Genomic DNA, 23380 nt, shown 5'->3' with positions numbered 1-23380 from the left:
CAAGCAATCCTTGAGGGGTGAAGTATTGCAACTGATCCTCTTGACTGTTTAGCACATACCATTCCCATTATATCACATTCAGTTGGTATCAACTCCATCTGATCTTGAGACTTTTCCCTTTGGCAGTTGATGATAACTGGATATATCAGAGTGCATGAAGTTGGACATAGAAGCAGCTTGTTATTAGGTAACACAGAGTGTTAGTTGGTTTTCCACAGAGAAGAGACCAGGACCAGTGTGTTTGCACGGCGATCTTCAATCTGAGAGGCATACATCTCTTGACTGGGATTGCTACAGGCCAGATACACAATGTGTTCACACCAATGCACTTTGTGATGGATCAAGCTTTCTTTCAAGGGAAAGTTAGGTTTCTCAACAACTAATTTATCTGGTTCTTACAGTTGTCTCGACCCTTCTTCTTGAACAGATAATTAATTATCTTACTCTCTCTAACACCCAGTGGAAGAAGCAACAAGGGTAGCTAAGCCTTGAAGGGATTGGCCAAGGTTGTTGTAAGTGACTTTGTTGTGCAGGGTGACACTAAGGTAGGGTCTTGTGACTAGGTAGTAAGATGAGTGAAGAGTAAAGAGGTAGAGTGTTGTACCCTGATCCCCTTCCTCCTGCCTCCTATTTGTACTCATTAGTGAACTAAGAGTACAAAGTGAAGAGGTGATTGTACATTGTACAATGTACAAAGCACAAAGTACAATGTGCAATGTACAAAGTACGGAATGTACAATGTACAAGGTACAAAGTGCGGAATGTGAAACTATGTAGAAAGTACAAGTTGTTGCCCTGATCTTTTACACTCTTGTATCTATCAATCTGTGATGAACGGGTTTGTGTTGAAGCAGATCTTGGTCCTTCAGCGGTAATCTAGCTAGTCACTGCATAAGCAATTGCTTCACTTCACTCTTCTACTCCAAAGAAGATCAGGCGGATATAAGGATGGCTGAGCCTTGAATGTATTGGTATATGTTGGTATATTTTGTTTGAGGTTTTTGTGTCAAAGAGTGGCTCTGCTGTCCAGCAAAAACACAAGGGAAAGCTGGGCGGTGAGCTGGTAGTAAGATCAGCAAAGCGTAAAGAGGTAGATAAATTGTCAAGATATCCTGATTCCCTTTCCCTTGCTGCCTATGTATGTCTTTGGGGATTAGGAATACAACAGTCAGTTAGAATGTGAAACCTGTACCATCCAAATGTCACAGCTGTAAATCTACCATTAACAGACGACATGGTACTGCAACAGTACTCTTTTGAAGTTGTTCATATCAGCCACAGGTAGCCTTTCCTCCATGCAGCACTATATGGGTGATTGCATCGCAAGACTTTCTCAGTCTTGTTGGGTTGGAGGGGAGTTCAGCTTGAACACATAAACATTGTCTCATGCCTGTTACCGCATTCAGTACCTTGCCACTACCTTCTAGTCATGTGCAATACTATACTATTCAGGCTTTGCTCACAAATATACCATCAGGACAGTTGCAATGGCCCTGAGTTTGCTGTTCTGGTGGTGCATCAATGACCAGACACTAGTAGCGTTCTGCACTGATGTGTGGTCCATGTAGGAGGTGTGCATGCATGTATTGTGAGATTCTGACAGAAAAAAGAATGTTGAGATCTATTGTCTACCTACACATCTGTTGTTCAGAAAACATAGATCAGATGAGATCATACAGTACAGTGACTCCCTGTTGTTCTCTCACTGTTCCTCATTTCAATCAATTTGGTCTTGATCATACAATGCAGAAAAGTTTGATAGGAACTGGACCTGCCATTATTATCTTTGAACCTAGGTACATTTGATGCTGTCTTGCATTATATTTCAACACTCCTTGCATTGTTCCTTCTATTCTTAATGACCACTTGTAACTACAATCATAAGTTGTGTCCACAGTCCCAATCTTGCAACTCTGGCTGCAAGAGGGCCTTACCAGACGAGCTCTAAGACAGACCAGAACTGAGCCCAATCCCCTCTTGTACAATCTAGTTCCATGCGAACTGTGAAACAGTGATCAACTCAATATCACACAGAGAACACTTGCTAATTGCCATGATTGCAATCTGTCTGGGATCATTACATCTCCCTTCAATATGTCTGTGGCTTTTCAACTGCATATCCTGATCGATACTGGACATTTCCACATCCCGTCCAACCTCACAATCCTGTTGACATGACCCTCATGCAACCAGTTACTCCACCTTGGCGTCAGACTAGAGCTAGATTCTCTTCAACTACCAAAACCCATTAGGGTGACTATCAAAGCGACTTAGAGCTTACCTCAACTAGATATATATGATCAGCAAATCACTCATCCATTCGTGCAGATGCAAGAATGATACGTTTGGCAGGACCCGCGGTGTTCACAACCGACACGACGGAAGGCTGTGTTCATTCGCGTAACAGTCTCTATGCGAAAAGTAGAACACGGCGACGCGTAAAATATCAGTCACCGCGGTCACCGCAGAGGGATCAGGCCGGATCTCGAGGCGATATCGATATCCCTTTCGTTCTCTCTGCACGCTCTGCAAGAACGATACGATGGAGCTGCAACACTGTATCTTCCATCATCCCTCAGCCTTCTGGGTGCTTTCACATTTGGAAAAGCTCGAGGGAGGAAGACCAAGTTCGTGTCTTGCGAGCCGAAAAATAATAGGAGACCTCGACCCCGAAGACTAACAGTACCCCACGCCCAATCATCTCGTTCAAACCCGCCAGAATCAAGCTCGAACGGAGAGACGCCTCATCGGGGTCAAGAACGTCTTTCGATGCTGAAAAATCTCGAGACTATTGTCATCCGGAGGAAAGTGGTCCTGATCCGACCGGTCTTGGTTGATTGTTGATGGCAATGGCGAGATCTCGTTGTCGGTTATGAGGTGGCATTCCCTAGCCGAGAAGCAGTGTCGCTAACCAATTCCGATTTGTGCGGTCTTCTTCACCAGACATTTACTCGGTCCTTTCTCTCTGAAACATACGCCCGGATCTCCCCCTCAAACATCAGCAAGCGACACCAATAGCATCTCTATTCTCCTCGCAAACCGGCTTGGTACAACATCCCGCCCGCCCTTGGGACAGCTGCAGTCCGGCCACCCCCGAAGCACCTTGGTCGGGGTCGATTATGCAGGAGGCAGGCGGAAAAAGGTATCGAATCCCCTCTCTCTTGTGAGGGGGTCGGGCGGGTCTCGACCGGACCGTTGGGAAGCGGTTGCGGGATGGAATATCATTTGGTCTAGCCCGTTTGGTGAGCATTCCTGTTACCTCCCGATCGACTGTTTCATTGGGGCCGTCTTTCGTCTCCTTCGTCCTGCATCCCCTTTCCTGCCTGCCTGGTTCTTTCGGCTCGGACCTTTGTCGTGTCCCGCCGGTCTTCCTGCTCCGCCAATAAGCGCTGGCCCGACAAACATCAGATATATCGATGCTGAAGGTGTCATACAAATCGGCACGTCGTGGCAAACAAGCGAGTCAGAGGTCTCTCGTCAATGGCAGAGATAGTCGCTTCTCTCGCCCGGCAGAGGTGGTCCAGACCGACCGAGCGGTAGATCACGGGGATTCTTGGTCGACGCATTGCGGATGCTGGAATGCAAGCGAACTATCTCAGGTTAGAGACGGTCAACGACAGGCGTCATCTCGCCTAGACATACCTTTCTCAGAAAACGGATAGCGTTCATTAAAGCTTTGCAAGTGATCCTGGAGATTCACCGGTTGTCGCTTGATGAAAGCACTCTCTGACGGATCCCAGGCGGTTGGCCCGGTCAACAAATCTTGCTCTGAACTTCGATACCGTTGAGAGAATGTTCAAGGAGGTCGCTGGCATCAACCGGAAAAGTCCTTGCTATGCCCTGAAAGGCGACCTGAAAGGCGGTGGCAGGACTCACCTACCTTGAGAGACGGGAAAACAAAACTCAGATCCGCTCCGAAAAGGGTTGCGCGAGATCTGTACTTTGATCGGATACTTCGCTCTGCTTTACGTTTGGTTACTATTGCGACATGAGACCCTCGACATTATCGACTCCTCTGTCTCGCTTCGGATCGTTCCTTTCGGATCTCGTACGTCGAGCTTGAAGTCGTGAATCGGCCTCAAGACGGGTCGGCGATCGATTCTGGCACACGAAGTTCTGGAGATGCAGGGGTACCTTTACTGGGCGACAATGAAGGGGCTTGAGAACGGCGATATTGAACGGCTTGGACCTCGGTCGCCCATCCTCCATTCAAGCCGTAGGGGAATGAACACTATCACCAACATCCTCCACCTTGCCGAAGTGCGTATGCTCCAGCGTACGACGACACCAGCGAACAGATTCTCCACCCATCAAGGATCTGGACCTCGCCTGCGTTCAAAGATCCCGGTCAATCGTCTTTCAGCTCTTTGGCTCCGCTTCGTCTTCTCATCCCGTTCTACTCTCGACCTTCGTGCTGCTTCTGCCTCTGCATTCGTGTTCTCTGGTTGATGACGGAACGTCTGGTACCTTGTCCTACGAGCGACCATCGATCGTCGTCGATGAGCGTGACGGCGAGCTATTCTACGTCACTTGCCCATTTGGGAGTGAGTAGCGGGGCGGCAAGCAGCACAAATGATGTAACGTTCTCATATGATCGCACGAACGTATCCATTCGCCTCCTTTACTGTGACTGCATATATGCACCGTACTGTCTTCTTGATGTTGAAGCCATTACATGACAAAGCAAAAGAGGTAGCTCGCGACGGAGAACTGAGAGCTATTCAGCCGTGAGACGTGGGTTTTAGGCTAGGCAGGGGTTCCCCGGGGCTAGGGACGACAGACTGCTCCAGGTGATGTCAACCCTTCCAAAAACTCAAGTACATAACCCCTAATCCCGGTCATACAGGCTATGACCCGGCGACCTATTTTGATCCTCAACAGCAAGGACACTGGCGCCTCTCATGAGCGGATGAGGGTCACCGCCGTCGGAGCACAAAGGGATACCGAGGATGAACCAGTTATAAACTCGCCGGTCATTCGAGTGGCAACATTTTGGTTTTCACTGCATGGTCTGCACGATACTTCTTTTCGCGACGTTGACTATCCGCGTTTCATCTGTCGACATTATTGTTTCGTCTGCGGCAGCCATGTACATTTTTAATACAATCATCGCTTTTGGGAAGGAGCACAAAGGAGCGAATTGCGCTTGAGTGGCGAAGCCTTTTGAGATTGAGCGGTATTTTCCATCTCGATCGCACCCATGTGAACGCTCGTACCCCAAGTCATCCGTCCACCCACCATACGATGTCTTTTACTGAGGCGCATGCCATCCGCATACACATCGGCATCGATGCTAGCGCTGATAGCGCTTTTTTTCATACCACTCTCACGCCCAGTTCATCTGGCTGATGTCTGTTTCGCCTTTCTCTCCGTACTCGTAGTGTAGCCGATTGATTGCATGCAAGTCAGCATCGTCTTCATACCAACGACTCCATGCGCATTAGCAGGACAAGTCCTGATGACTCTGTGCTTACCTTGCCGTACCTTGGTGCGTCGTCTCGAGGAAGACCTCCCATCTCCCCCTGCGATCATGTCCGCTTCGCAGCGAGGCGTCCTAGTCAGCTAGTCAAGTCGAGGTCAACTTCTTGCGCTTTACAGCAACGATATCGATCTGCCTTGCTTGTTCTTGCTGGACAACCCAGAAGGCGGTTGGATGCATGCTTGGAGGTGGTGGTGGGGGAGTGGCGTCGGCGGTCCATATGCTGTCGAGCGCTTACCGCTTCCTCTTTGCTAATGCCCAACGGTCTTGTTATCTTGACGAATATGATGGGAGATTCCTGTTGCTATGATAATACAGGAAAGGGTGGGCCGAACGATGCTGCAGACAGTCGCGTCGATTGCTCCAATGTGTCAGGCTGCAGGTTCAACAACCACACAAACGTGTCAGAGGACTTCTTCTTCGTGAAGTGATAACGATGGTACGTGCCGTGAGATGTACGGTCCCCAGAGATTAATAGCGCTGGTTTGATGTTGTCTGTATCTATCATCGATCATCGAGGTCGACCACAGAGTTTGCCCATGTTGTTTGTTCCATATCTCTTGAGTTACGATCGACTAGCTGCGAGTTCGTCCTTGGAAGAGGTCCATCCGGCCGTTCCTTCCGGAGCCTGCAGGATAGCTTGACGATGGGTTTCCGCGACTATTGCTTCTAATCAGGCAAATCGTTGCTGCATCTTGACCGTGGCAAGGTCTAGGAAATGATCATGACGAACATGGAACTTCTATTCTCCTCGCTCGAGAGGGATAGAAATCCGAATGGTTGTCCGAACGATCGCAAACGCAATTCCTGCAGCTCCCGCATCTCCAGTCCTTGTGCTTCTGCCGCAGGGTCCTCCAACTATTCCGCTGAACTTGGTGCGCTCGCTCGAGTCGATCGATGGTAGCCTCACGTAGGGAGACGTTCAGCACCGCCTCAGCCCCGGCAATTGTCAGCCGCCTGTTGGTCTCCCTCAACTGGCGTATCTCCTCCTCCAATCCCGCCAATCTCTCCCGTTCCCGTTGTCCAGCTGTTTCAAGGACCTGCACCTTCCTGCTCTCGCTGTAAACCTGCCTTTGCATCTCCTGCAATATAGTTTCCCGGTGAATCTTGAGTTGTAGCGCAAAGAGCTTTGGCTGGGGACGGCGGGGAGGTTTGACACTTGAGATGATGACGTGTCGGCAAGACTCTAGGAAAGTTGGCGTTTTGGAAATAGCTCCATCTCATACCGTTCTCGGCGAGAGTAGCTACTTGCCCGAGTAGGCCGCCGTGCACACTGTTCAGGGAATCCTCCGTTCGAGACAAGACGGAGTAGATCGCCTCAGACCAGACCGCTGCCGGTCCCCAGACAGCTATCATCCTCCCGATGTAGCGGTCTTTGTCCGTCTTGAATCTGGCCAGGTGTTCCTCCCAATCCTTGAAGCGAGACTTCAGCATTCCGTCAGACAGGTAGAAGCCCATCGAGTCCAGATCCATGCGCAGGTCACGGTTGCCTCAAGGAACGTCGGGAAAGGCTGTCAATTTGAAGGACCGGCAAGTTGAAAACAGTCAGTACGTTGGGTTTGTAAATCGATCTGGATGTTCGACTCACGTTCGAGGGACCATTGTCCCGGAACGATCCGACCGTACACCTCGAACGTAGCATGTGATCTCTGCAACTCCTTGGCAGATCCGTGGACGTTTGGAGTCATAGTCCTGATGCAGAGTAGCAGGTCGAGTGAAGGTCCTCTATTTGATTGAGAAGGAATCATCCCTCTGATCGCCCGCAGAGCTTGGCCCGGCGGAAGACAATCAAGATAGTCTGGAGCGTAGGATACTCTTGAGGCAGGTCGGTCTGACGGTAGATGAGTTGTTGGAACTCTACACCGGCTGGCCATGCGGGGAGGAGGTCGAGAACTGGAGAAGATGTCTGTCCACATGAACGCGATCAGCAAATGATATCACAACAAGAACCACAACGTTCGACTCACAACACTGAAGCCCTGACCTGTGACCACAAGAGCTGATGCCATGCTCTCCTCACCTGGATCTCCAAAGCTGATATCTGGAATCTGCCTTTGTGTCGTTCGTAACTTCAAACAAAACCGGGGTGAGTACAAGAACGCCGCAAAGAACCTGTTACGGCGGAAGTTGCTAATGGGCGATAGGTCCTAAGTCGTAAGGCGTAGGGTGCTTAAGATCGATCGCAGGTAGTCGGGAGAATGTCGCAAGTTCGCTTAGATGAAGCGGGTTCGGGTGCGGGATACGAATCCAGAGATGTATGGATAAGGAAGGTGATCACTCGGTGTGAGGTAACGGATTCGGTCTAAGGTAAAACGATGAAGCGTAGATACTTAGCGACGTCCTTGAGTTGTAACCTCTCCGCAACACGTCTTGAAGATGTTGTAACAAGTCAGGTAGGCGTGTATTGAATGTGATATCGGAACTTGACCTATTACTATTACAGAGCGTCCTCTATCGAAATCGGTCAAGTTCCTCTAGCTATTTATACGGAGACGAGTACGTAGACGAGGCTGGCGAACACTGAAAAGACCCAAGAGAAAAGAATGTCGAAAGATGGCGAAACTGGGAGAACGAGATGGCGAACAGACTAATCCTGTCGAGAGCAACCGGATTCGGTAGAGGAGGCGAGTTTGTTTTTGCATTGTCCCTAGGTGCGTCGAGTAAGGTTGTCGAGGTCCTGAGTAAGGTTGTCGTGTACCTCGAGGTCCCTGTACCTGTTTGTGATATGCGTCGGGAAGGTTTGTTGTTTCGGTGAATGGTGAAGGCGAATGGTAGGGACGACCGAATCTGCTCCGAGGGAATCTGATTCGCCTCGCCGAGCCGGACTTAGGTGTATGCTGATGTCCGTAGATCGAACCTGTATGTCGGTAGTCGACTCACGTGATGATCCCGTAACAGAACCCCGCGAGCACGCACTCTTCCCTCCGATTGTGCAACCTCCAGCACAACTCGCAAAGCGATGACTCATACAAAGCCCAAACAATCCACTCCACCTCGAGAGTAGCCTCTCCAAACCATGTTGGCATACAGTTGGTAAAGAGAGCGTGATACACGCAGTTTTCTTACGTTTGAGGGTTGTGCTCGAGAAGGACCTGGTACCAGCGGTTGTAATCCTCTTGCGTCCCGTGAAGAGTCAGACCGAGAGGTACGGGGCCATCCACTGTGGGCTCGTCTACATTGGCCATGTTGTCGGCTCGAACACATTGCGAGGTGGTAGCGAATTGTGAGTGTAAATAAGAACTAGAAGATGATAGACAATTGATATAAACAAAATGACAACCCTCTCAACCTTCTCGACAGGCTTGCTGGCAGAACAATAGGCAAAAGGGAGTTTTGAAATGTAGATTGTCCCAAAACAAGCGCTTCTGCCGGGTAGCTCAATGACATGTCAAAGCAATATTCCTCAAGTTATCGACGGCGGACAGAAGTGTTAAAGTGAAAGTTGCCGGCAAACCGACTCGCTTGCCACAACAAGAATTGATTCAAGAGCGTAGACAATGGATATATCTCCAGAATGGACATCATGCAATTACAAATAGGTGAATTCTGTATCAACAATCACTCTCCTTCCCGCCGTATTTCTGGTGATACTTGACAATGATGCGAGGAAGCTTGCCATTGGCGGTTCCGTCGATGTACTGCTCGGGATGCCACTCTGGTTCCAAATACCCCTCAAACTTGATGCGGTAAAAGTGTTAGCCAATTACCACATTCCACCCAATGAACTTCTCCAACGTGAAGATGGTTGCAGCTGTCCCCGCATCATCATCCTCGTCGTCCTCATCGTCCTGGTCCATCCCATCATCCAACAAACTCACACCCCTCTTGGTATCCACATCCATCGGCGAGCTATACTGCTCAATACTCTCTGTGTGGACACTCTGAGTGGAGAATGATGGCGTTGCCACGATCAACCTGGCCCTTTCGAGAGGCGGAGGAGCTTGAGAATCAGCCAAGCCACCGGAAATCGTTACCGGCAATCCTTGTTGTCGCTAAGCGGATGGAGCTGCCGGAGTAAAGATCACCAACGTATCATCATTCTGAGCGGGAGGTGGCAAGAAGACTCCCAAAGCTGCTCAAGCTGAAGGAGGGGTCAAAATGTTGCCCGCGCCTGCACCTTGCCTTGGAGGCGTGACCAGATTGATGACGGTGTTTTGGGATCCGGGCGGAGTAGTGTACCAGATTCAAGCCTAATAATACCCTTGTGGGTTTCAAGGACACCAAGAAGTGGGACAAACTATCGCAGCGGATCCGTCAGATCGGCAGGTGCAGGATAGCTAGAATATGCAACCAAACGCCACCTTGTTCAAGACCTGGCGTGATCGATTCAAAGGGGAGGCAGACTTTGACGTCTACGAGTTTGTCGATCTAGAAGTAAAGCTCAATCCAAACAAAGTATCCAAATCAACATGGCTCACCCGGTCTGACCTCTGGAATTGTGAGCATCTGGTAGTGTTGGCTGGATGGCTTGGCACGATGAACAGTGGACCGGTTGGAATGCCACAAGTACAGGTATGTCCGCGCCCAGAATGAGCACGCACCTAGCAAATTACTAATTACTAACAAAGTGTCCGTATACACGTGGACCTCACTGTACAGTATGCTGTCCCACTAGCCTTGGTGACTAGGTATCCCGTCAGCTCTACGAGTACTGTCAAGATTGGCGCCGATGGTCAGGATGTCATCTCAACAGCGACGAGGCAGAAAGTGACGAGGCACTATCTTTGGGCTGGTCGTTTCAAGACTGAGGCGTCGTGTCTGCTTCCATCACCACGACCGGAGCACACCAAGCGTCCTGCACTGGGACCCGCAGCTGCATGTTACTTGGCAAGGGGATAACACAGCAACATGCGCTTACGGGGAGCACATTCTATTCTGCGGATTCTGGGCCTGGACCCAAGCTGTTCAAGCGGGCCATCCACGCGAACGGGAACGAGCCCATCGACGACCCGTTCGCCGATCTGCATATCATCGAGACTGAGACGGAGAGAATCGATACAAGGGCGGAGAGCTCTTCAACTTAAAATCTGACCTTGAACGCGGGGAAGATGGAAAGTCGGTGAATTTGGTAAGTCCTCGGATGTCCCGAAGTTATTTTCCCTAAATCAAACAGTACGCAATGACAAAGACAGGTTTCATAGCAAAGTCCATCTCGTGTCATCCACCGTCAACCTATGAAGAGGTAGGACCGACGAAATACTTGGCCAATGTGGGTCCTCGATCGTGTCTCGCTGTATCTGATGCTTCTTATGCTAACGCTAGTTTCATGTTCTTCTGCGTATAGCTCTGGGGCGAGCAGCCATGACAATCACCATCACCACCCGGACCCGCCATCACGCTCTTACCCCGCCTGCACAACCTATGGGCGTCGAACCTCTGCTCTCGAGTAGTATGTTGACTCGTTCATGCCTCTGCCGCCGCAATCCTGTCCCATCTTTGCTGATCGTGGTTGTTCACATTCTTTCTGACAGATCTGCCGAAATTGCAGAACTCAGGCGGTGCCTCTGATGAGTCTTACAGCAGGCTTTCAGTCCCACACGCAGCAGTGAACGATTTCGTCAGCGTTACCTTCGCCGTCAATCATCCAGAGGCATCGCTCAAGGAATTCGGCTCAACACAACTTCATTTTGCCCATCTGAGGCAAAAAAAAACGAGGCCTCAGACATGGGTCGTCAGGCGAAATCGAGGGGCCTGGTCCTCGCTACGGATCGTGCACCTTTCCGTTATGAAGGCGCAAACCCGTTCTAGCGGAGCTATTGAGTGCCGGTGCCTAAACCGTGAAGGGTTTGAGCTGGGAAAGAAAATGAGGCATAGAGCAAGTAAGTCTCGGGTGCCGTGGCATGCTCGAACCATAGAGAACGATCCCTGATAGTCCGCTTCTTGTATTTGCAGTGCCTCGAGTTGATCGCCAACGAATCCCCACACGACAGTCGACGCCCTTCTGTCATCATAGGACGGTAGCCCGCAAAGCTCGATGATGACAGGTGCGTCAGTCTGGGATCACGGTGCGTAGCGCTCAATGATGCTAACCGCTCTATCTCTTCTCCTTTCTATTTTCTTCTCTTCGCTTGGTCCCGCTCTAAGATCTGACGGACTCGGATCTTCCTATACTCTTCCTTGTCGGGTGTCGTCTTCGATCCAGCTTGGCACGGTCGGCGTTACGCAGCCCCTTGGGGCTCCAAACAGAGGGGAGTTCGACAAGCCTGAGCGACTTCGTTCAACACGACAGCACTTCGTTCCGAAAGGACGCTTATAACAACCCATATCGCGCATGTGAAGAAGGCCAGATCTTACAGCTCTGGTGAGTCGCGCTCGATTTCGAGTTTAGTTCTACTTGTAAGGTAGTATTGCGGATTTTCAGCTTATGTATAACACGATGAAATCGGCTATGTCGACGTTTCGCGAACCTCGGTCTGAATGCAGAGGTATCTTCTTCGTTACCCTCCATCCCGAAAGTCATGAGATCCCGTCTTTCGGAGCGGTTGGGCGCACAAGCGTCCGACCCAACGCAACTAAGGCCGCTCATTCGAGCAAGTGCGAAGGCGGAGTGTGGGAGAGCGGTACATGTCAACTCATCATATACAGGTTACAGGTTTGGTATTCGAAGGCTTCGATCGCTTGCTTTTCTTGCGAGTTCTGTTGTAACTTGCTCGCAAACATACACGCGTTCGTCCGCTTTGCGCCTTTTGCTTGGCGCCTTGCCTTCGGATATTGGAACAGAGATCTAGAACTAGGCTGCTCTATTTGCAAGCCTCTAATCCATACATATCGGCTACAAACGCTACGATACACTGATACATGTGCGCCAATGCGTGCGGTGCGTTGTGGAAGAGCTACGTGATACGATTTCAAGAAGTCCGCCAATACTTCCCATAGCGGTCGGGGCGCGACTCTGCCCGTGGCTATCGAGGTCGCGATTTAGGTTTGCCCCGGGCGCCTCGACGGCCTAGTTTATCTGACAACCACTTGCGCAGATGCGCGCTGTCCACTTTGACTGCGGGCAGATCCCCCATTGGTATCTACCAGGCGGGCCGGTTGAGCGTCGTAACGAGATTGACAACGCTGACCTGAACTCACGCTCTCATCCAGCATTCTATTGTATATTTCGTCGGGTCCCCCGGTGGTAGTAAAGCGCTTTATTACCACCGGACGCTCTTGACCCCTGCGCATCAGGCGACCGGTTATCTGCATGAGCGCTGCCTTGCTTCGTCTGGAAGAGTAGATCCGTCAGAGCTGAAAGAGCGATTCGCAACTGCAGAGACAATCCGAGAGACACTCACGGCGTATCCAGTATGAAGAGATGGTCGCACATTTGCAGATTTTTCCCCTCAGAAAGGGGGGTTATCGGTCCCATCATGACACGGATGCGCTTGTCGGTGGCGAATCGCGTCAACAACTCGCTTTTCGTATGGCGATCTTTCGAATTGGAGTCGTAGATGATCATACTCGTGTCGGGCTGCGTCGTGCTTGTCGCCTCCCACGAGCGGATTCCTAACTCTTCAAGGTGATCCTGAAGGGGTCCGTTGAAGGCATCGTCCTGACCGACGACGAGGATCTTAGAATCGGCGTTGGCCCCGAGTGCCGAGAAGATTTCCTGGCTGTGCAAGGCAGATGAATGATCTGTGTCAGTCCCGTAATGGCAGCTCCTCGGCCTGACCAACTCACCTGACGCTGGTAATCTTGGCAGATAGCGCTACCTCATCCAGAGCGTTACGAAGATGCTTGCCAATCTTATCGCCATGTAATTTCACCAAGGATTGGTTCGCGTCGAACCAAGCTTTGAAGGCTTGGAAAGAGAACGAGAGCTCCTGTAGATAACGAGCTCATTAACCCGTGTCTCGCTCAGAATCAAGCGTCGCACATGCACTTACCCGCATCCCGGTCAATATCTTCATAGTTGGCGAATCCTCTGGGATTTTTTGGGTGGGGAGCGATTTCTCCTCGCGCCTTGACGATTCCACATGCCAAGACAGCCAGATCAGTTCCAACGGATCGACGGTGACGCGATCTATACACCTTACCTGTTCTCGAACTCGCTCAAGCATTTTAAGAGGTAGAACGCTGTAGACAGACCATATCAGTACGATTCATCCGGTAGTGGAATCCACTACACGCACCTATGGCGGACTCGTCTTGTCCTGGGGAGCATAAGACGATATGCGTCTTCGACTGACCGAGACCACGACTTCTGAGCCACTCGTAAAAGTCGAAGTGTCTCGACATGTAAAATGGATGTTTCAAAAGCCGGTGCATGACTTCCGACTGGCTTTTTGGGCTCTTTCTTCGTTGTTTCGCCCACGGGCCAAAGGCTTTGTCCGATTTGAGAGACTGCAAGATGCAGATTGTCAGATAGAGATCGCTCATAGCAAGATATCATGACGTACATTTATCAATCGTAACGGCGTCCAGAGATCCAACATGCTTGTTGGATTAGGTGTCCCCGACAATAGCAGGACGTGCTTGATGTGTTCTTCGTCTGCGTACGAAGTCGCAACCTTGGCTAGACGCGTCCGAGGATTCCTCATATGCTGGACTATTGGTATCGAAACTCGACGTCAGCTCGTTCAAGAAGAAGTCCAAAGCAAGCATAGCACGTACACTCATCGGCGATGATCCGGTAAGCTATGAACTCCGACAAGTTGATATTGACAGGTTGCGAACCGTCCTCGTTATGGGTAACCAGATCCTTGCCAGATTGCGACAGGGTGGCCGTTGTGCTACCGAACGATTGTAATAGCTCGTATGCTGTAGTCGAGGCAAAATATCCCCAACAGAGATGAGCCGGGTCCCCAATTACGTTCCAAGGACTACATACATAGTATCACGATCGGAAACTTTGAATGGAGGGGAAGAGAAACCGGCATCAGCTTGTTGATCGAGAGAATGTGGTCAGCTCACTTACCTTGGTCCAGTCGGTTCTCAGTGTGCCCCAATCGCCTCCCTTGGTGATGCATGTAGACTTTTCCGCGAGCTGGGGAACATGCTTCTCAATCTCCGCCTGTTTGATCAGAGAGAATGGCAGTCGGTCAGCAGAGCGCCAGGCACTATAGGGTGGCAACAGGAAACGTACTTTCCAGACGTCTGCCTGAATCCCGCTGGGACACAGAATCAGGGTAGGGCGAACCGATCCCGTTTCCCCAATATCCTTCATGAATATCGTAAGGGCAGTGCATGTTTTGCCCATCCCGACGCTGTCGCACAGCAAGAACCCGCGTGTTTCCTTGTACGGCTCATCGGCCTGCGAGATCGACCGAAGCAGTCAGTCGCGAGCTTCCGTCATCATACGGTCGAACAAACAAGGGGTACTGACCAATTTCCATATACTCGCTGCCGCCGTCAACTGCTGACTAGTCAGAGGCCATTTCATACCGCTGATGGGCATGTCTTCCGAATCGAGGCCCAGAACCGTGAGCGCATCGGCTATCCTCATCGCGTCTCCATCCCAAGGTATCGCTCCGAGATCCGGGATCTTGTCGAATGAACCCTTTGTACTCTGTTCGGCGACCACCATGGCCGCGTAGCCCCTGACCAGGTCGTCTTGCTCGAGATCGGCTTGTGTCATGTCGAACCGAGTCTTGATATATTCCCTTGCCGCTTCGGACGTGTGGAAGCCGAGTCTCAAGAGGCCTTCGTCGACGTCTTCATCCGCGTCTCCATCCGCATTCTCATCTTGTTCACTTGTGACGACGAAGCCAAGGGCGTCCGGGGGTTTGACGATTCGTTTCTTGCGCTTGCCATCTTCTTGTTCTTCTCCCTCCCTCGGCCGCTTCAAGGTGGGTTCGGCAGGCTGCTAGCATGAGATCGGGAGCCATGCAACTTGCGTGAGCTCCAAATGCCTTCATGAATCTAAACTCGTCCTGACAGGCTTACAGGAGCGTCCGGCCGAACTGCTTCTACCCGAACACCTTCCATTCGAATAGGATCCCCATGAACGCCTTGGATGCCGGTCTCCAATCGATGTTGTTCCACCCGTGCACAGTGTCTATCGCTCAGTATATGGGCCTGAGATGATGGTCAGCGACTCTGTACTGATCGAAACATCCCGGAACCGGTACTCACGAGGCATTGACTCCAATCGTCCATCTCGTCTCGGAAAGGGTGATGCACCAGCATTTCGAAAGAGTAACCCGATTCATCTGTCCTGCACTGGCCACCTATGTCGAGTCATTGGGTATTCCGGGCATGTATTAAGAGGGTTGGAAGATATGATCCCCGGAGAATGTTCCAGCAGAGCCCGGATCGACCGTAAGACGTATATAATCCCGATGATCCGGATTCGAGAGGCAGAGCAGATGATAAACAACACTGTCAGCGAGAGTAGCCCGTTTAATCGTTGACCTGAGCCTCGTCACTTACACTGGACATAACACCTGTTCGGCAACTCGAGCTTGGAGTAAACCAGCGGCTCGATCATCTCAAGCGAAGACTGGATGACCAGTCTTCTAAAGATGCTGATAAGAATCGGTCGACGGGAGGCCGCCTATCGTCATAGATTGGGGTATCGAGGGTGATCCCAAAGAGGCGGGTCCGGCAGGATGGTAGGTCGGGAGAGGTGTGTGATCCGAGGTCGATGAGGGAAGGGAGCGAAGAAAACACAACAAGAAAAAACGAATACAAGGTTATCAGCGACATTCGCTTTCAAAAGAGAGACATATCCACATCCCGTAACAGCGAGCAAGGGCTTCTTCAACGACCCGATCACCCCCTTCTCGCATCACCTCATACGCTCATTCCCGTTCACATCCGATTTTTTTCGTCGTACAACCCTGATCGGGTTCGTTTCTCCTTTTTCCCCTCCGCCCCTCCGCCCCGTACGGTCCCGTCCTTCCATCCGATTTACGTTTACGATCCCAGCTTGCCCCCCTCCCCAGCCCTCCAATTCAAATCTCAATCGGACCTGCACACACCCAATCCCAACCCTACCCTTCCCTTGCGCCCATCCCAACACAACACGCCCCGGTCGTCCATCCAAGCATATCCAACCAAATCAAACCAAGCGGAAATCTCGTTCGACTGACCGTCTCCTTATCCGTATCCTGCATGTCCCTCCCGAACTTCCATACCAGGTATTCTAATCGCCTCTGTTCGGCGTCCGTAGATGTAGGCGTGAGTGTAGATGTAGATGTGGATATAGTTGTAGATGCAGGTGTAGATGCAGGTATAGATGTAGATATAGTGGTAAATGTAGGTCTGGCGGGTTCGGGTTCGATCATCTCGGCCCTTATAAGATTACCACTTGCACTCGCTCGATCCCCAAGATCAGGATTAGGGTTAGGACCGGGTGCGGTCCGAGTAAGAGCAAGGTGGTCCGGAGAAGTTCCCTGCGTCTGAACCGGAACCTGGACCTGGACCCGAGATCGAGATTGAGATTGAGTTCCTGGTGCTCGAGAAGATGATCCGGGAGTCGTAATCGGAGTTGGAATCGGAATTGAAGTCGAAGTCGAAGTTTGAGTTGGATTTTGAATTCGAGTTTGCGATGGTCCAGCAGCAGCTGAAGAAGATCCTCTTCCCTTTCGACCTGAAGAAGAATCAGAGCCTGCACGGTCGGATAATCCCGCGTCCGAAGGTCGGACCGGAACGGATCCTTCAGCTTCAAGCCGAGTCCGATGACGAGGGCCAGACGTGGACGTGGACGTATGACTTTCGACGATTGGTGAATCCTGAGGAGGTTGGAGGTGTGATTGCAATGTGGGCGCCGACAAGCCCAAACGCGCCGCCGTGTGTGGATTGTCGAGTAAGGGTAAGGGAGAGGGTAAGGGAGTTGCAATTGGTGCATGTGCTATATGCGGGGAGGAAGGGATCCCACCACTACTGCTATTGTCATTATTTCGGCCAACAAGGTTTCTGGGGTTAGGTGAGGTTGAGGTGTCCGAAGGAAACTTGTCCTTATCCTTGTAGGATACAGACCGACCTCTGATCACGTTCAAGTTGGTCGTAATCGTAGTAGGGGTTGGTGAATACGTTCCTCCGCTCCGGCTTCGATTCCGAGCCGGGCCTGCCCAGGTTTTCACGGCGGTGGCGGATGCACCATCCCGGTTTCCTTCGACCGTTGCAGGCCTAGTGGAGCTGCTAGGTAGTTGTAACCGATCATAACTGACGATCCCCTCGATGGGAAAAGGTGCAGGCCTCAACGGCGATCCCTCCCTTCCCCCATCGGACCCCAAGCCTTTCGAGAATGAAGACGACGAAGAACAAGAAGCCTCTCGAGCGACCTCGTTTCCCTCTCCTCTGGTGAAATGCAAGAGTAACGAGGCCGCCTCCGAGTCAACTCCTTCCGTATGAGTATGAGCGATAAGTTCCGATCCCGATCCTGATCCTGAGATTGTAGACGGAGCAGAGGGTGGTGTGGGGGTGATCAACTCGTCGATCCGCATCCAGAATCGACCTCGCAAGTCCTTCCAACGTCCGGTTTGATCTCGTGCGTCCGAATCCGATCCGCCCGGGGTGTTCTCTCGTTACGACTGACTGAGGGCAAGGGCGTGTATATATATATATGGTTTGTGATCTAGCTCGTCGTTCCCAACTATCTCTCTGTGTTGAGAAGTGATTGCCTCCCTTCGAATAGCTGGATGGATGCTCGTGGGGGGTTTGTTGATAAAGTCAAGGGGGTCGAGGGGGTCGAGGGGTTCGGAAGGGAGGAGTGGTTACGTAATTAGAGCGCGGGTAATCGAGGAGTCACGTGAGCAACCCTCGGTCGGAACCGAATGAATTACCTAATCACACAGGGTTAGGGGTTGCTTCGGATCAGAGGCATCCAGCTAACTAGCAACTACTAGCTACTAGGGGTCACCCGGCTCATCCACACTGACTAGACGAACCACTCACTAGAGATACTCTCGGCTCCGGATAGATTCGTGGCCATACTCTCGGGGATACCCCGTGGCGATCATGTCTACGGACCTGCCTTCCACCCCACAACCGTAGCCGACCATGACGACCGAGTTTACCAACGTCCGCTTCGTACCACCACCACCATCATCCTCATCTTCATCATCTCGACCACATCCCTACTCCTCGGACATAAACCCACCTTCTCGCCGCCCTCGCCCCCGCCAGAAGAAGAGCGTCGACTACAAAGACCGCAAGGCCGTCAAAGCCCGACACCTCTCCCGCATCTTCCCCTCAGACTGGCTCGAAAAGTTCGCAGCCAAGGGCGTCACATGGGATTCTCCCGATGCGTACGCCATGTACTTGCGGGTCCATCAGAGGCTCTTCCCGTGCGAGTTGGAGTCCAATTTGAAGGCCGATTTGAAGGACAAGGATAAGGAGACGGGAGGAGCGGATGGGAATGGGAAGCAGAAGGGTTATAAGGGTGCTGGTGGTGGGGAGGCTTTGGAGAGGGAAGAAGCGATGCAAGGGACCCTACGTTGGATATTGAAAGAGGTCGGGGACTTTATGCTTCAACAAGGTCTGAAGCCCAATAACAACACCAACAACGTCGACTCCAATACGAACGGACGAACCGCAAACGGTGGTGAGATGGAAGACGGCGATAGAACCTCTACGACAACAACTTTCCTCGCTCCCGAAGACCAGGTGGCCTCTTCCTCGACGATAATCCCCCCTCCAGCCCCCTTAGAAAAACCCTTACTCCAACCCCCCCGTGGGACCCTCGCATACCTCGTCTCCCGGTCATACGAACCCTCCTCCTACGTATCCTCCCTGCACACCTCGACCTCGAATTCAACCTCAACCTCGAGCTCGAATCCCAATACCAATCAAAACCAGGGGAGTAAACGCAGACGTTCCCTCGATTCATCATCATCATCTAGCGAATTTACACCTGCATCTACCCGGGTTGGAATCGGATCTTCCAGTAGTAAACGGAGGCGCGGTCGATCAGGACCATCCCATGCCGAATTCCGTGGGGGTACATCTACATCTACACCTTCAACATACCATCGCGATCACGATCACGATCACCATCACGATCACGATCACGATCCCCATCACGATCACGATCACGATCCCCATCAGGATCATCGGAACGGGACCCTTCTAGGCAGGGTTAAAGCGAAGAAGAAGAAGTATTGGGAATTATCCGACCGGGTGGTCTGGTTAGATCGGGATCTGGGGTATGGGGTGCTTTTCCCTCGTCGGGAAGATGGAGAGGGATTAGGTACGACTGGGAGACGTCCAGAGATTGGGGAGGAGGGGGATGGGGAAGGGGAGGAAGGGGAGGAAGGGGAGGAAGGGGAGGAAGGGGAGGATCTTGAAGGGGAAGGGCTCGAGAGGACGGAGGTGGAGGTGCCCGAGGTGCGGTTTTATAGGTCCGGGTGGGCCGTTGGGGTCGACAAGCGATCCGGAATGTCCAACACCTCCCCAGATATTTCGGACCCAGGCAGACCGGGAAACCCGGCAGAGGAGGACGATGATGATGCTTCATCCGATTCTTCGGGGTTAAGCTCGGACCCTACCGAGCGCCTTCCGCAAACCGAAGAGAACCCGTCGTTCGAGTCCACTTGGACGCTCCGAATCTCTTGTCCCGGGCAAGACCCCCTCGAGCTCGATGATGAAGACCCTGAACCGGCAGAGTATATCCTCCACGTCCCCCACTTGGCTCCTTGTCTACCGAACAAGCAGACGGCGGAAAGACTGTTGACCGACATCTTGCTCGGCGTACCGTCCCTCCCGCCTCTGCCCGAGACGGTCTGTCCGACCCGGATCGTCAATGCACAGGTGGACCTCCTAGCCGAGATGATGGCGGGTCCGGAGGATGTCATCACGATCACTCCCTCGTTCAACGACCCAAAGGACGCTTTTCCGTTGGACGTCATCCCCCGAGTAAACACTCCGGCTACCGACTGTTCGTGCCGGGTGGACCAGTTGGATTTCGATGGCGCTTGGTTCGAAGTCCCATCCTCTGGGCTCGATCTCTCAACGGACTTCCAGGAGGTCCTCAACGAAGTCTTGCACGGACCGAGCAGGCTGTTGGGTCGACGGTTGACGGTCATGCTCCGAGACGTGCATTTCTGGATCGACAGAGGGTTGCCTTTTATGGCACGGTACATTACCGATCATTCCAAGTGGATCCAAGCGTTAGGTTGTCGAGCCATCCCAGCGTCTGCCCCCGACCCGAGCCCTACTTCAAACTCAAACTCGACAACCAGCTCGACGGTGACGATTTGGCCAGCGGGGGCGTTGGATGAACGTCCAGCGGCGTTGGTCCCACGTGTCTTGACGGTAGGACATGGGTTTGTCCTCTGGGCCACCCCCGTGAGCGGGAGTCCGGCACAGCAGTGGACGGTCGATGTGGCCGGTCCGGGGACGACTTTGGTCATACCGTTCGAGCGTAGAGTCAGTCCCCCCTATGGCGTTTACTCAATATCGTGCTAAGAGTCGGGTCCTAAACGCTGTTCCTCTACCCCTTTGCAGATCGTGATGTTTCATTTGACGGATAGCGCCCTCATCGAGACGGAAGTGTGTCATTATCAACTCGCGGATCCGCTGCGTAGGGTGCTGAGTCGCAGGGAAGACGAATCGGGACCGAACGCCTTCATGTCGGACGAAACTACCTCGGAATTATTCTTGGCGATTGAAAAGGTGAGCCTCAAAGCAAACGACCAACCTCCTAAATGCCGCCCCAAAAGTCACACTCACACACGTCACATCGGATTGGATCTTGCATTGCAGATGACGGAGAGCGTCCAACTAGAGGACCGGATCGCCGATTACACCTTTACCCGCAAGACCCTGTTGGAAGTATGCGATTCGGCGAGGAAATTGGCGGCGCGTTCGCAGAAACGGCGGTTCATCGCTCAGAAGGAAAAGTTGACGGTCGCTCTGGAGCAGAAACGATCAGGGTTGAAGGGGGTCAGCTGAGAGAGATTTGGTCGATACGGTAGTTATGGATGCTTGAGACTAGAATGGAGGTCGCACTTGAGGTTAGTTGTATGAACTTCTTGCTGTACCTATGCGAATCCGTCGTGATCTTGATCGAGAATTGGGCTTCGGTCGCCAAGAGAGGCAATGTCATACACGCTGTTTGCCGATGTCACTACTGTGTTTCAGCCCGGCTCCACTTTGTCATGAGAATCTGTCCTCCTATCATCATGGACGTCTTTGAGCAAATGTTACGCGCTTGGCTTTTGCCTATAAGTGATCGAAACGCATTTCGATGTGGTAGCTCATATGCCAAGGGCCTCATGCGTAGTAACGATAATAATACTAACAGTAGCACATCGAGACCAATATCTTCGACAGAGACTGACGTCCGCTCCGAAGATCTCGATAGTCGACTGCGAAACCTGGTTTGTCGGGCGTGTGAGCCAACCTATATACCCAGGTTGATATACGACCGAATGACATGAGATGAGATGATTGCGTGTCAAGTGTATGAGATACCCAGATGCCAGATGCGTATTTCCCGAACACAAGTACAATCCGTGCAGTCGCTTAGTGGAACTGTCGAGTCTTATTTATTCTCAGGCCTGTCTAGAACTCTGCGTTCTTCGATGACGCGACTCATGCAGAAGGGGTGAGCAGGGTCCTCGTATATCGTATTCCGGCCCGAATACGAGCATTAGGTATCGATAAAGCCACTCATATACCACAGATCGAGGAGTACGTCGTGTACTTGTTTGTAGCTTTGGGAACTTGTAACAAAGTTATAACCTGGCCGTTTGCTCTGGACATCCCACGCCTGATATCGAGAGGGATGCTTTGCTAGAACATACGCGCGATTCTCGATTCGAAACTCTCATCTTTTATTATAGGACCTTCCCCACGTCCTCCACTGCTGCGGCCTTACATCACAAGCACAACAAGAAGGCCTGAATGGACTCGTGTGTCTACCAGTCCTGGCTAGAAAAGGCTAGTTGGGAATGCCGAAGCCAGGATTGCCGATGGTCGGTAATGATTCAGGTGAAACATGGCTTCAATGGTTCGTCTCGCTTCGTATAAAAATGTTGTGTACATCTATGTCAAGCCGGCCAACTAAATGCACGGTTTGCTATAGTGGTTTATATAGGGAGTTCTTGTCTAGAATCTTACGCAAGGTGGTCTTTGGTTCGACTTTGAACCAGGACAATCTTTTTGACTTTTTTGAGGTTTCATTCCGTACGCAATACACATGAGTACGCACGATTCCCGTTGCCCTGGAAAAAACGAAACCTGTACAAGTGATGCATGATGCAATACAGGAAGGGTGCCCAACCGCCCAACTCCTTCTCATTTATACGGAGGCGACTCTAGCCATTAGCCATTAGCCATTAGCCATTAGCCACCAGTTCGGGTCGAGCGATCCGCACCTTTTGGGTTCTTGGATCTGGACCGGGTATCAGGTATGGGTACGAGTACGGGTAGGGGCCAAGCCGTTGCACCTGGAGCACCACGAAGCTCCGATTCGACCGAGGGCAGCCGGACGAGATCAAATAGACATAAAGACAAGGATAAAGCAGTATACCTTCAGCGAGGTCAACGAAGAACAAAGGGCCGCCGGAACGAGAGATAGAGATAGGGTCGACGACGAAGCTCAACACGGGACGTTTGCATCTTCGAGGGATTCTAGACGACTCTTGCGAATATGTATGACGGCTATCAGGGTCAAGGCATAGCGCTTGGTCATCTCGGACTTTCTCCAACACCGTACCAGCAATTCGCTACCATATAAAGCTCTTCATAGTAGAAACCGACTCGGACCACCAAATTCAACTCTAATTTCAACGCTACCTCCTGGGTACACACATGTTCTTGAAAGCACGCCGGCGGGGTTTTGCGTCTTCATCTCGATATTGATCGATACATTCAATCAGAAGTTCTCATCGGGAGGTCATCAAAAGGAGAAAGACGGGCTCTGTGGATGTGGGTGGTTCTCATGAGGAAGACGAGTCGAGGATGCAACGTTGAGGTCTGGCTCGAGATATAACATGAAGGGAAGGGTCGGAAAGGGAAAACATGGGG

The 23380-nt window shown here is 51.6% G+C and overlaps 3 protein-coding genes across 3 annotated transcripts; 2 read left to right on the top strand and 1 right to left on the bottom strand.

Annotated features, from left to right (window-relative positions):
- Nucleotides 1-3988: 3988 nt before the first annotated feature.
- HD553DRAFT_327263 (uncharacterized protein) lies at nt 3989-4905 on the top strand (the record flags this gene model as incomplete). Its single annotated transcript, XM_046181792.1, has 4 exons — nt 3989-4048; nt 4129-4260; nt 4364-4544; nt 4847-4905. 4 exons carry the CDS (start codon nt 3989-3991, stop codon nt 4903-4905), a joined length of 432 nt encoding a protein of 143 aa, XP_046032486.1.
- Nucleotides 4906-12180: 7275 nt separating this feature from the next.
- Nucleotides 12181-18015, bottom strand: HD553DRAFT_320712 (P-loop containing nucleoside triphosphate hydrolase protein). The gene is made up of 17 exons (XM_046181171.1): nt 16498-18015; nt 15836-15959; nt 15539-15633; nt 15350-15481; nt 14790-15269; nt 14550-14717; nt 14382-14477; nt 14295-14313; nt 14078-14224; nt 13864-14012; nt 13597-13807; nt 13501-13540; nt 13351-13426; nt 13145-13287; nt 12760-13077; nt 12557-12689; nt 12181-12498 (listed from the first exon to the last, which is right to left on the bottom strand). The coding sequence occupies exons 1-17, from the start codon at nt 17851-17853 to the stop codon at nt 12382-12384; spliced, it is 3804 nt and encodes a 1267-aa protein (XP_046032485.1). The 5' UTR covers nt 17854-18015; the 3' UTR covers nt 12181-12381.
- A 1626-nt stretch (nt 18016-19641) lies between these two features.
- Nucleotides 19642-21524, top strand: HD553DRAFT_320709 (uncharacterized protein). The gene is made up of 3 exons (XM_046181170.1): nt 19642-20776; nt 20855-21022; nt 21113-21524. The coding sequence occupies exons 1-3, from the start codon at nt 19787-19789 to the stop codon at nt 21299-21301; spliced, it is 1347 nt and encodes a 448-aa protein (XP_046032484.1). The 5' UTR covers nt 19642-19786; the 3' UTR covers nt 21302-21524.
- Nucleotides 21525-23380: the final 1856 nt, after the last annotated feature.

Source organism: Filobasidium floriforme (genome assembly GCF_021052385.1).
Source record: "Filobasidium floriforme strain CBS 6241 chromosome Unknown HD553scaffold_32, whole genome shotgun sequence".
NCBI lineage: Eukaryota > Fungi > Basidiomycota > Tremellomycetes > Filobasidiales > Filobasidiaceae > Filobasidium > Filobasidium floriforme.
This window is presented reverse-complemented; position numbering and strand designations above follow the sequence as displayed.